The sequence below is a fragment of the Cyprinus carpio genome, chromosome B19 (genome assembly GCF_018340385.1).
Source record: "Cyprinus carpio isolate SPL01 chromosome B19, ASM1834038v1, whole genome shotgun sequence".
NCBI classification, from domain to species: domain Eukaryota; kingdom Metazoa; phylum Chordata; class Actinopteri; order Cypriniformes; family Cyprinidae; genus Cyprinus; species Cyprinus carpio.
The window spans coordinates 13,079,048-13,093,672 of NC_056615.1; the positions used below are offsets into that span (position 1 = coordinate 13,079,048).

General features: G+C 35.5%; 1 protein-coding gene across 1 annotated transcript in view; it reads left to right on the forward strand.

The window, feature by feature from the left end:
- Nucleotides 1-14,625, forward strand: part of phf14 (PHD finger protein 14) — an 88,297-nt gene that overhangs the window by 66,060 nt on the left and 7,612 nt on the right. The window contains exon 17 of the mRNA XM_042745919.1: nucleotides 2,049-2,166. Within this exon, the coding sequence (XP_042601853.1) occupies nucleotides 2,049-2,166 (118 nt within the window). The remainder of the gene's footprint in view (nucleotides 1-2,048; nucleotides 2,167-14,625) is intronic.

Here is a 14,625-nt window from a genome sequence, read left to right on the forward strand (position 1 = left end):
AGCTCTGTCGGGGTTGTTATGGTAACCACAGGTGAGAGTCGGCTCATTCTCTTTTGCAAAGGCACCTTGAATTGCTCTCTATAAACTTAATAAGTTTATTTATCAGAAACATCATAAAAAATGCTAAATATACTAGCAGGAAAAGAACAACAGGAGTCATTGTTGGCTTTTTGATCTTCAATCAGACTCTTAATGCCTAGTAAACCTGTTGAACATCAATATGCACAAGTTTTTTTCTTCCATCAAATCACATTAACAAAATAAACTAAAAAAACAAAAAACAAAACAACCATTCACCTTACCTCATTCCACCAACTATAAACAATACTAATTACTAATGACCAGAAAACTACACTAATGTGATGGCATTAGCCATTATATGCTGTGTTATAGTCGTTCAGTGTTGACAGAAGGTGTACATGTGTCTTCGGCATGAGGCTTTCTGCTCATTAGCACTGAGCCGCATCCCCATCCAGTCCTTTAATTAGCATTTGAAGTCTGTGATGGGCCTGAGTTTGAAAAGGGCTTCCACGTCACCCAGCATCGGGTTTGGTGACACCAAAAACAACCCTTCCTCCGCAAAGTCTCAACCTGGCAGCAAAAAATATGGCATCTGTCCCTGTCTTTTTCTATCGCCTCATCCTGCGGGCCCTATCGAAAGACAACAACACCCCCGACCCCCCAATATCTAATAGAATGGGGAATGGGCCTATTGACCTCCTCCTCTTATCGGCTTTATCTGATTTACATTGCCAAATCAGAATCTACTATATTGATTACAACATAATTAGTTAATTATGGATAGGAAGGAGGGGAGAGCATGGACTGCAGGGTGAAGGGCATGTGGGTCCTTAGAAGATACACCTTATGAATGTTAAATGAGAGCGGAACTTCATGCACTGTGTGTTACAATAGTCTTATGAATGTAGATATAGTTAATGTCATTTTAGCATGTTAATTTATTGCAGTTAATTATTCAAAAAGTAATAAAGATGTGTTTATTTGTGCCCACGGACCTTGAATATAAATATAGTTTGGAAAGTTTAAAAAAAAAAAAAAAAAAAAAAAAAAGAACTTTAACTATATATAAACTATATACTATAATAAATGTTTTTTTCTATACATAATAATATGTATTTTTAACATTCAGTTCTGTTAATTTACATTGCGAATAATGTATTTCTATTATGAACAAAAATGAATTAGTAATGAAAATAGTATATTTCGAAATTTTTATTTGACCAAAAGTAATATTGTGAAACATTATTACAATTTAATATAACTATTTTCATTTGGAATTTCGAATATATTTTAAAATGTAATTTATTCCTATAATTGACAAAGCCAAATTTTCAGCATCATTACTCCAGCAAATAATAGATAAATAAATAAACACATCACCTTTTTTTATCACTCTGTTACCAAATGTTTCTAACACTGGAGCAGTTTGAACCGCTTAAGATACTGATCCTCAGATACGTGTATGTGATTATTAATCAATAATTTGATTATTCACTCTATCATGTAATGAAATGTTTTTTGAAACCTGGTCCTGTATTCTTCTGAGGATGTTGCATTTTGTTTTGACTAACAATATCTTTGAACGGCTGCAGAATAAGCAAGATGGAGGTCTTTTACAGTTTATGTAAAATCAGATAACAAGAGACGGTTGTTGAGCAGACCTATAACTAAGGACAGAATCTCAGTGTCTCTCTTGACACCTTGACTCTGGAATAAAAATCCTATAGAGATTTATCGGCAGGATGAGCTGAAACTCATTTCAGCAGGACCAATCGAGCAGCGTGTTTTATGATGGCTGTACAAGGCCGTGTGAGAGGTTGTGTGCCAATGTGTTTTGAATCTATTAAGCATCTGTTACCTGACAGCAAATGGCTCTGTCACCATCTATCATACCTGCCTGGTTAGGGCCATACTGGCCTCTTGGCAGGGTTTAAGCAGATTGCGTGAGTGAGTGTGAGTGTGCGCCGGCACTGCAGCTGCATTTTAATGTATTCTCACTGCTAATATGCTGCCTGTTTTCCTCATAGGTGTGATGAGTGTCAGCTCTGTTACCACTTCGGCTGTCTGGACCCTCCCCTGAAGAAGTCACCCAAACAAACCGGCTATGGATGGATCTGTCAGGAATGTGACACATCTTCATCAAAGGTAAGAGTCAACAAGAATCCCCCTCTACCCGCTTCAGTCATATCCTTATATTCTCCTGGGATTCCAGCTGCATTATGGCACATGGATGGTGCTAAAAATGTTTGAGTTTCCACATCAGTAACCAGTCACTCGCCTACCTAGACATCTTTTTGAGGCACTTCATTATATGGGCACTTCCAATGAGTTCCAAAACGTATAAATTATGATCCTTTTTAGGGTACTTGATTTTCACCTATGTCTTAGGGAGCATAGGAATCTTTTTGCAATAAAATCCCAAAATGACTAGCTGCAAGAAAGAAAATCTATCCATGATGACACTCAAGTTGAAGAGAAATATTGACTATACTAAACACTGGACAATATCAACACATTTTTATTCTAATTGAAATGGACTCTTTCCTTGCTAGAAAGAAAGAACATCTTAAATCAGCCTATGGTTTGCTAATAAAAGAATTATTAGTGCTGTCAAACGATTATTCGCGATTAATTGCATACAAAATAAAAGTTTTTGTTTGCATAATATATGTGAGTGTTCTGTGTACATTTATGTATATTTAAAAACACACACATACAGTATATATTTTTAAAATATTTACATGTACAGGTGCATCTCAATAAATAAGAATGTTGTGGAAAAGTTCATTTATTTCAGAAATTCAACTCAAATTGTGAAACTCGTGTATTAAATAAATTCAGTGCACACAGACTGAAGTAGTTTAAGTCTTTGGTTCTTTTAATTGTGATGATTTTGTCTCACATTTAACAAAAACCAACCAATTCACAATCTCAACAAATTTGAACATGGTGACATGCCAATCAGCTAATCAACTCAAAACACCTGCAAAGGTTTCCTGAGCCTTCAAAATGGTCTCTCAGTTTGGTTCACTGGGCTACATAATCATGGGGAAGACTGCTGATCTGACAGTTGTCCAGAAGACAATCATTAACACCCTTCACAAGGAGGGTAAGCCACAAACATTCATTGCCAAAAAAGCTGACTGTTCACAGAGTGCTGTATCCAAGTATGTTAACAGAAGGTTGAGTGGAAGGAAAAAGTGTGGAAGAAAAAGATGCACAACCAACCGAGAGAAACGCAGCCTTATGAGGATTGTCAAGCAAAATCGATTCAAGAATTTGAGTGAACTTCACAAGGAATGGACTGAGGCTGGGGTCAAGGCATCAAGAGCCACTACACACAGACGTGTCAAGGAATTTCAGTTTTAAGTTTCCACAGTCTGTGATGATTTGGGGTGCAATGTTATTTGCTGGTGTTGGTCACTGCACCCATTTACCAAAAAAATTTGGAGCACTTCATGCTTCCTTCTGCAAACCAGCTTTTTGAAGATGCTGATTTCATTTTCCAGCAGGATTTGGCACCTGCCCACACTGCCAAAAGCACCAAAAGTTGATTAAATGACCATGATGTTAGTGTGCTTGACTGGCCAGCAAACTCACCGGACCTGAACCCCAGAGAGAATCTGTGGGGTATTGTCAAGAGGAAAATGAGAAACAAGAGACCAAAAAATGCAGATGAGCTAAAGGCCACTGTCAAAGAAACCTGGGCTTCCATACCACCTCAGCAGCACCACAAACTGACCACCTCCATGCCACGCCGAACTGAGGCAGTAATTAAAGCAAAAGGAGCCCCTACCAAGTATTGAGTACATTGTACAGTAAATGAACATACTTTCCAGAAGGCCATCAATTCACTAAAAATGTTTTTTTTTTTTTGGTCTTCTGAAGTATTCTAATTTGTTGAGATGTGAATTGGTGGGTTAAATGTGAGCCAAATCAAAGACTTAAACTACTTCAGTATTTGTGAATTGAATTTATTTAATACATGAGTTTCACAATTTGAGGTGAATTACTGAAATAAATGAACTTTTCCACGACACTCTAATTTATTGAGATGCATCTGTTTTTACATCTCTATATTTGCATTCATATAATTTATATTATAAATAAATATGCTTAATATATAAAAATAAAAAAATTTCTGAAATATATACATGCATGTGTTTGTATTTATATATATATACATAAATATACACAGCACACCTACATATATTATTCAAACAAAACTTTTATTTTGGATGCAATTAATCATTTGACCATTTTTTACTTTATTGTAATAATGCATAATTTATTTGCATTTAGAAAGAAAGAAAGAAAGAAAGAAAGAAAGAAAGAAAGAAAGAAAGAAAGAAAGAAAGAAAGAAAGAAAGAAAGAGAACAAGCAAGCAGGAAAGAAAGAAAGAAAGAAAAATATTTACTGCATATCCTAAAAATACTCTAACCAGGCTTATCTGTTCCCTGCTTGGTTAATTACAGATAAAAGCTAAGCGGATGTTGTTTGAAGATGCAAAAGTGTGTGATAGCAGCAGTGGTGAAAGTCAGCTACTGTTTTAAATGCTTAAAACCTTCCTCCTCAAGCCCTAAAAACCTTGCACACACATCAGCGGCTCCTCCCGTTCCTTTCCTAAAAGCCACGTTTAGCCGTGCTGTTGAGTTAGACCTTACCCAGCAATCATTTGTTAATATTATTTTTGGAAATTGGCAAGTGCATTCACATTTCCCCAAACATTTAATTTCTATTTCTCATTGAATTACAGTGCAATCAAAGGCAGTATGTGTCTTCTGGGAAACCTAATTAAGTAAATAAATGTATCTGCTTTTCAATTTATCTTTAAATGGACAGTCCTGCTAGCCAGACTCTAGCGGCATGGAAAATGGGGGTTAATTGATGTTTACTGAAGAGAAACTAAAAGATGAAAAATGATGGTGGTCTGACTGCGTGGCGGAATGAGTAACATAAAATAAATCCTCAAAACATAAAATAAAAAATTAAAGCATAGAACACCACAAATACATCAATATACAACCAAATTCTAACCATCTTAGTTGTGATTTAATGATTGAACCCCTCAGAGATATTAATATATACTCAAATTCTTCCAACTTTATCAATTGTATAGTTCAATTGAATACTCTATGAAAACAATTTTCTTATTTGTTTCTCTTTTTTTTAGTTATTGAAAGTTTTTTTTTTTTTTTCCTCTAGGTTTTTGTTATTAAAATATTCTCTAAAATATTTATAGAGATTATTATTCACTGTTTTAGTGATGTCTCTGCACATATTATTATCATGATACCATTAACAAAAGAATGGTATTTCCATAGAAAATGTACAAAAAACATGGTATTACTGTGAAATCGTGCAAAAACATGTTATTACCATAAATGTACAAAAAACATGATATTGCTATAATACCATATCAATTAGCATTACAATTATAAATGTACAAAATGCATAGTATTACTATGGTGAATAGGCAAAAATGTGATGTTACTATGATACAATGTGGAAAAAACAACATCATGGTATTACCATGATAAATGTGCAAACATGATATTATTCTGATAATATACAAAACAATAGTATATTAGTAAATGTACAAAAATTATGGTATTACTATGATAGCATAGCCAAAGACATGATGTTAAAATTATTATATTATATGATCCCATGTTCAAAAACGCTGTATTATAAATATGGTAAATGCACAAAAGAATGGTGGTATTACGATAACATGCACAAACATGGTGTTACCATAGTAAATAATATGATAAAATGATAGGACTTGGAAATTTCAGTATGTGTTTTTTGAAAGTTGGTTAAAGTTTGTTCACATATATTTCTTTCATCTGTTCAAAATTTGAGGATAAAATGAGATAAAAGAGCTCCCAGTCTGCTCACAGGAGCCCTTTGTTTCAAATACATGTAAAAGTGCCTAATGTCTCGCTCATAAAATCGACTGATAAAGAATTATGTTCTGGCAGCAGACCCCCTTTGTGTGTGCTGTGTATCTCTTGTAAATAGGCCTATTATAAGTCTAAGGCGTTGAAGAAAAGCTGCAGATCGGTAACCTGCTGCTACAGAGTGAGAGCTGTGCAGTTCAGAACAAAAGCAATGGAAGGAAGGCGAGTGGCGACAGAGAAAAGAGCTTTGGACAGTGGGAGGTGCACCAGGGCCACGGGGATTAAACAAGTCTTTGCCTTTAGAATGTGTTCAGTGACAGCCCGCCGTGAGACCAGCCGCTCCCCGGGGACTCGCAGAGACCAGACACAATCCTGTTTAATCACAGACACACACACACACACACTCAGGAACACCAGGCCACACACCTCTCTCTCTCTCTCTTTGACACACACATTCTGTGTGTGGTTTTAGTGGGACCTGCTGTCTTATCTCACCCTCACTACCTGGTTTCTAGTGTCCTCCATGGATTTTTCTTGCTCCTTCTAATGCCGTCATTTTATATCCTTTCTTCAACTAATTGGTAAAGGAACGATGACAGAACAAGAAACAGAAAAAGCTCTCCATCCTTTTCTCTTAGCTCTAGCAGCAGTGGGCTGCAAAGCTACGTTTACACTGAGAATGCCTAATTCAGATCTTTTAAATGTGATCATGCACTCTTTTCATTTATTATATTGTTATATAATTATAATAGGATATATAAGTATATTCGTATATTTTATATAATGTGATATGATTTAAAATGCATTGCTATTTTTTATTGTCAATGTTACTGATACATACAGATACATACATATTAGTGATGTCAAATGATTAATCGTGATTAATCGCATGCAAAATAAGCGTTTTTGTTTACATAATACAGTATATGTATGTGTATGGTGTTTATTTATTATGTATATATAAATACACTCGCATGCATGTACATATTTCAGAAAAATGTAGTTTATATGTTAAATATATTTATATATAATATAAATGATATGAATATAAATATATAGATGTAAATACATGTAAATATTTTCAAAATATATACTGTACGTGTGTGTTTATATATACATAATATAAACAGAACACACACACATATTATGCAAACAAAAACTTGTATTTTGTATGAGATTAATCGCGATTAATCGTTTGCGACACTACATATATGTTGTAAATCAATGTTATTGATCACACTTTATTTTAAGGTCCAATTCTTGCTAATAACAAACCATCAGTTACAACTTTTGCCTTAATAAACTCCTAATTTGCTGCTTATTAATAGTAAGGTAGTTGTTAAGTTTAGGTATTGGGTAGGATTAGGGATGTAGAATATGGTTATGCAGAATATGTGCTTTACAAATAAACATAAAAAACCAAAATATCAATATTAGACATGCTAATAAATAACTAGTTAATAGTGAGAACTGGTCCCTATACTAAAGTGTTACTGTGTTGTTTCGATATACTATTTGAGTTTTTATTTATATTTTGATTTTCAATTTTTATTTTAATTTGATGCATTTTTTATCAATAGTGTGTGTTTTTAATTAGTTTTTGTTTCGCATTATATCTATTTTTTTATTATTTACTTTAGTTACAGTTTTAGTTATTGTAGTACTTCAACTTAAACGAAAGTGATTTTAAGTGAAAATATAGTTCAGTTAATTAACACACTCTCACACACAAACACACACACACTTGATTAATTTTATTAGTTTATTTAAAAGTTTATTTTATGTTATTTATGACTTGGATTCTGATTTGAATCAAAACTGTGCATTTAAGATTTTTGTTTTAGCTTCTGATGCTTTTATTAAAATTTTATCTTTAATATTTCAGTATGTGTGTTCCCAAGTATAACCCATGACCTTGCCGTTGTTCATGTAATACTCTGCCTGACAGTGCTAGCTGTTGTGTGAAGGTACAGTAGCCTAATTGTCTTTTTTTTTGTGATATTTTATTATGAATATTTTTAGAGTTGAGATAGACATTCAAATAAAGATCTTCAGGTTTTTCAGCTTTAGACATTTAAAAATCGTTAACGTATTTGGTAGAACAATCATCGTACTGTAAATGTAGACACATCTGACCCTTGCAACAGAAAGTCAGGGTAAAGGGTAGAAGTCTTTTGGCTGTGGCTGCCATTTGAAACATAATTGATTCCATTATGAGAATCAAAGAGCACTCCGGAGATGAGCACTGCATTCAAGTACTTTAAGTTCTGTAATCTGCCACGCTGTGAACCTCTTTACCTGTGGTTGGTCCGAATATTTTTTAAAATGCCATCTTAAAATGCAGCCAGCTTCATCTGTAATTCTCCTCCTCGGAAAGATTGTGGGGGTCGACATTAAAGGGGGAACGGTGCTTTGGTTTTGCCGCAGCGAAATGAAGAAGTAGCGGTTCAGAAGTGTGGAACTGAAGAGGCGATTTGTTATCCCTTCCAGCCTTGACTTCTAGATTTGTGCGGGGAGCATTAACGAGAGAGAGAGACAGAGTCGAGAGGATTCGCACCTCGTGGAGCCATCTTCTTTTTCAGCCTCTCGATCAAAACACATGGCCCGTTGACAGGCCCACTCCCACTGTAGACCCTAAACCCTTATGCATAGGGCCCAATCCATGGGTGTCGAGACTGCGTGGGTATCTGTCTCTCAGTGTGTTTCTCTCACTCATTGCCTTTCTAAAGGTCACCATAAATGGGTTTTTGCCTCCAAGGTCTTGATTAATAAAAAATGTTGTTTAAGTTGTTTCTCGGCGGATGATTTGTCGCATCGAGACGTTTGTGTTATTAAATCACTTAATTGCATTTGCCTTTTCCTCCCACGCAAAAACCGATTGTGAGAAAAAGCTCATTTTCGTTAGTTTACGAGCACGCAGGCGAACAGGGCCGACGCTGGTATCAGTTCATACTTTGCCCGGCAATAAAAGCTTTATTAGTAAGAGTTGAGTTCATTACGAAGGCCGTGTATTTCCCTGCCTGCACACGTCAGATAACCTCCCAGCCAACGAAGGCCACATCCCTCTACTGTCACTTCAGAGCCCTGCCGAATTGATCCGGGTAATAAAATGACAGGCCTGCCACAATATACGGATGGCCTTTAGTTCGAGAGCCCATTAGGTGGTGGAGAGGGGCTTGTTTGAGCTTTATTTACACTCGCGTGTCACCGCGGCTCACCCTCGTGATAAAACGTTTCAGCAGATCTGTGGTGTGGAAAGCCATTATCCACACACAACTCATTCACTAACTACAAACGAACACCAATTGACAACTTTTAATTAATTTTAATTCACTCACTATCTAGACTCGGGGTCAAAAGCCTCGTTACTGCAGCAATTACAACACTTATGGAAATGCATTTGTGCGCTAGCAGGCTGATTGGACAACAAGTAGAGTTTGTTTTTGAAGTACGCTTTTTCTTGACCCTGAGGTTTAAACTGAACTATTTTAATATACCAAGACTTTTCTCTTGTTTATCTATGAGACATTTTAAGCAATTTTATGCAGTAAGTTTTTGCTGCTTTAATTTATTTTTCTCACAGCTTTATCTTTTGCGTTTTGCCATTCCACTTATTATAAGTTCATCCATTTTGGTTTGGACTTTGTGAAGAAACTTGATGAGGAAAGTAAATGTTGGAATTAAGTGTATTTTATGTGCAAGATGAGAACATGGAGACTTGATGGCTCTGATTTCCAGGTTTTTAAGATTTAGAATCATTTCCGTATAATTGGGTTACCTTTGTTGTAAAAAAAATGAAGTGTTTGCTTGTGAGGAAGGGTACGTAAATAGAGTGTTGAATTTTGCTTTACTTAGTGAGTACAAAAAATTATTAAAGAACAAATATTTTCATATGTAAAATCGTGGCTGTTTAATTGAGTCACTTAAAATGGCTTTATTTCATTAAATTTACATGAATAAATGATGTTTTCTCACAAAGAATGATATAATTTAACCAAAAGGGGAAAAAATACTTAATGGTTAACTAACTTTACTTTTATTTTAGTTTGTATTTATTTATTTATGTATTATAAAATACTTCATTTTGCAGTTTTAAGGCCTGTTCACACCAATGACGATAACGATAAAGATATAGTCCTAAAAATCTCAATATTAAAGAATAGCAGCGTCCACACTACAGCCATGATTTTTTTCCATCTGTTGAATGATAAAAACACTGATGACCAATCAGAATCAATCCTGCTATAATAAGCTTGAAAAATTTAAAGCAGCAGAGGAGCTTGCACTTAAATCAGACAGATGATATCGTCCACTGGTGTGGACACTAATATAGTTATCTTTATAGTTATCGTTCTTGGTGTGAACGGGCCTTTACTACATAGAACATTTAAAGTAAGCCATTAGTGGCCCTTTTTAGAAAAAAAATGCAAAAATTATACCCAATTATATCAGCTTGTACCTTATTTACCCCTAAAAGGTTCATAGTAATACCTTATACATATTTACTACTCTAAGGTGTTAATATGCACATACGATTTTTGCATGTTTTTCTTTGGTAACACTAGTAGTGCAAAAATGACAAGCTTTTATATTTAAGATTACAGGGGAAAGATATTTCTCATTCAAAGCCCCCAAATCATGTAATGCACTTCCTTTTAATATCAGAAATGCACCAATTCTGGATCACTTTAAAAAGTTGATTAAGACGCATTTAATAATTCTTGTATCTTTGTATTGTTCTTTTTGTGCTGTTTTATTGTAGCGCTTTGGGTTTAAGAAAAGCGCATTACAAATAAAATGCATTATTATTATTATTATTATTATTATTACTACTACTACTATCATCATTATTATTTGATGTGATGTCATGTTCAGGTTGTTGGGTGATTATCTTCCAAGCGCAGTTGTCAGTCAGTGCCTTGACAGACTGACCTGCTAGACAGCCTAATTAAGTTAGGCTAATTAACTTAATGAACTCCCACACTCAGCCAGCTTTACCATGGAATGAAATTATTAAGGGAAATTAAAGACCATTACTTATCAAACATTTGATTGCCACCTGACAAGATCAAGGACAAAATCACGAGCTTAATATAAGCAATTGCATTTCTACTGGTTGAAAAGTTTGTAGCAGGTCTCCTTAAGTTTACCTTCTTACGATGTTCTTAAGGCCAGTTAAATAAGTGTTCAATGGGGCTCTGAGAGGTCAGACATAAATAGGCTGAATTACTGTAGCTGTGCAGTCAAAGATGCAGTCTGGACCAAAGGTTAGCGTTTCAAGAAAAGGTAGCATGATTCTGAGAGAAGTTACCTTGCGCCCCTGCTTGCCGGTGAGTTGGATGGAGAGTGTTAAGACATAGGGAAAATCAATGCACCGGAGTCACGTCCATCACCTTAACAAGGCAAGCTGGATGCCTCATGTCCTCTCAGGGGCCAATTTACAGAGTAAACAGGACCCTGGAGATGGCATGGCAAATTTCAGCTGTCCCATTGGTCACTTTCTTAGCACTTAGTGGGTTTTATTAACTCACTTACAATGTCTCTACAACACAACCAGGGTGGACCTGTAAAACCCTTCAGTGATGTAGAGGCTTTATGATTTGGTAAAATGGCCCAATTTACCACCAAAACCATGAACCTTTCAAATCCGTCCCAGTGCTCATTTTTTGAAGTGATTGCAGCCTAGTTCATTGGTCATTTCTGCTGAACTTTAGACTGCTTGCATTTCATCTCAGTGAAATCTGATCTCAGTATACTGATTATTTTGAAAGGACATAACAAAAAACAAAAGATATAAAAGGCTTAAATCACCAAAAAAAACACCAAAAAAAATACATACATCATTTAATCACCCAAAAACCCTAAAGAAATCCAGAAAACTATATTACTTTTCTTTCTTCTGTTAAACACAAAAGAAGATATTTCAAAGCATGTGGGTGACCAAACAGTTTCTAAATAAAAATGTAAAAATTTAGTTCTAGGAGCTAGCCAGCAGGGTGGTTCCTTAAGATCCAGTTTCCCCCTCACACTGTTTTCCTGTATGCATTCGCACGCCCAGCAGCAGGAACTCTGGAGTGGCCAACAGTGACGTCTTTATTCGTGGTATCTACAAACGCTAACAATTGGTGAATGGAGGACCCCATGATCATAACTGTGTGTGTTATGGGTTTCATGATAAAGGAGATGGAATGAAAATGCACAATGTAGCCGGTGTTTCGTATGTGGTTGGCCAATCAGCGTACACTAATGTCACTGGTAGTCCCTTATAGAACTGTTTAAGACCGTAATGTGAAGAACAGTAGGAGCTATTTTAGTTCCCCTAAATGGACTTCCTAGAACTAAATACATTCCTAGTTCCTGCAGTGTGAACCCACCAAAAAGCGGGAACTTCCACCGATATGATTTGTTCAGGAACATGAATGAATGGTACCAGTCAATATTTTTGCTATTTCGTGCTATTTAGTTTCGTGCCACTAATTAGTTCAGCGTGAGATACCTGGGTTAAATATCCAAAAATCCCCGTTTATTGTTTATCATAGGTGGAGGCTTTCCAGTCTTTATTTCAGTTAATCATAATTAGCTACAAGACACAAAATAACCCCAGAAGGTGTGACTGCTTTCTTGGTTCATTGAAATAAGTAGGTGATACGTGAAGTAGCACTTCTCAACACACGAGACAACAACAGGAGGGTAGGAAGAGGAGGTGGTTCTCCCCTTCACATGCATTATTAATAAAGGACTAGGAATTGCCTTATCACACTTCTTAAAGGTGACATTGAACATGACAAGACTGTACAACCCACAGACCTCTGTGCTTCTGAGAATTGTGTACTGAGTCCAGGACCATGAGTGCATATGCACTGCCTTATTTAATTTGGCTGTATTTGATGGGACATCCACCCAGTATCTGCTAACACAGTAAAACTCTGTAACAACTATAGGGATGTCTCCACACCTGCACACACACTAACAGATCTGTTCAAAAAATGATTCTCTCACACTCCAAAATGCACACGTACCGACTGGCACACTGTTTAACAAATGCAGCCTTAGAGGAGTGTTACTATGTGATGCTATAAATCACATTAATGGGGATCAGCAGACTGCATACTGTTCAAAACAGAAAGGCCACACACACATAGTCAGTCCTGAGGTCTCCATTCTTTTCATAAAGGGATAGTTCCTAAAAAATGAAAACATTTTTATCATTTACTACTCATTTTCATGTTATTTCAAACCTTTGTAATCGCTGCAAAGCAAATTGAGAATTTTTTATGCTTTATAATACAATTCTATGCATATTATATTTTTTTGTTTGTTTGTTTTGTTTTGTTTTATATATGCTGCAAGTAAATTATTGCATTTTTGAAGGGCTTTCTTTTTACCAGCAGCCGTTTGGCACAAGTTGGTGTAGGTGTCCGCTACTCTGCAGATGCAGCTCATCTGTTTTCACCTGCGAGCGCTTGTTTTAGTTGCTACTTTATTAGCGTGCTCTTTATTGCTTCTGCTTTTATGGTGGATGTTGTTTAGCTTTTAGTTCGCTATCCATTCATTTGCTGAAAGCCTCCATCCATGCATGTAGCCATGTAACCAATTTTCTCGCAGAATTTGAGCACTTACATTTATTTGTGATTTAATATTTCACCAGAAAATGGAAATGGAGAGAAAATAGCTCCTCTTTTCCGTATACCACACCTACACCCCACAGCATTGGCTCTTATCAGATGCGAGTAAAAAAAAAAAAAGAAGGAATAAAAAGGGAAAAATCTCTGGCTTGTGCATTTTACTGCTGATTTAATTAGCCATCTCTTGGTAAGTTCACCTCAGTATCTGTCACACCTCACTAAAATGAAAATCCATTCTCTAGGAAAAAAGGTAGATTAATGAATGCCCTTTGTAATAAATGAAAATGGGAAGCGCAAATATGCATACTCATGAAATTTAATTGTGCTTTCTGGTGATTGGGTTTTGCTGGGAGTGGGTGTGTGAGAGAAAAAGGCGATAGGGCCAGAGGTGGCTCAGTGTAGCGCATAACGCACAGCTTCAGCTGCCTAATGAAGCGATTGTTTATGACCGAATGCAATTGTGTCATATCCACTATGCTGAAACACACACACGTCCTTGAGTATGTGCTTACAGACCACCATCACACTGAATTTGTTTGCTCATGTAGATTGCTGTCAGCTCGTTGTACAAATCCAGACATGTAAGTTTGAGTTTTATAAAAATAGACACAGAAACTGAATCTTACAAAACTCTTGGCTTGGTAAGATTATTTTTAATGTTTCCGGGAAAAAAATAAAATAAAATGTATGCTCTACAAAGCTGCATTTATTTAATCCAAACTACAGTATAACCTTAATACTGTAAAATAATATTACAATTTTAAACAAAATATATTTGTCCATTAAAAAAAAATAAAAAAAAATAAAAAAGTTATTTAATCCTGTAAAGGTAAACTAAATTTTTAGCAGCCATTACTTCAGTCTTCAGTGTCACATGATCCTTCAGAAATCATTGTAATATGTTGATTTGGTGCTTTCTTATTATTATCAATGTTCAAAACAGTTGAACTGTTCTTGAATCTTTGTGGAAAAAGTGAAAATATTATTAGTATTTTTTTTTTTTCAGGTTACACTAAAAAAAAAAAACATGGGTTAAAAACAACCCAGTTTGGGTTAACATGTTTTATAGATAAAA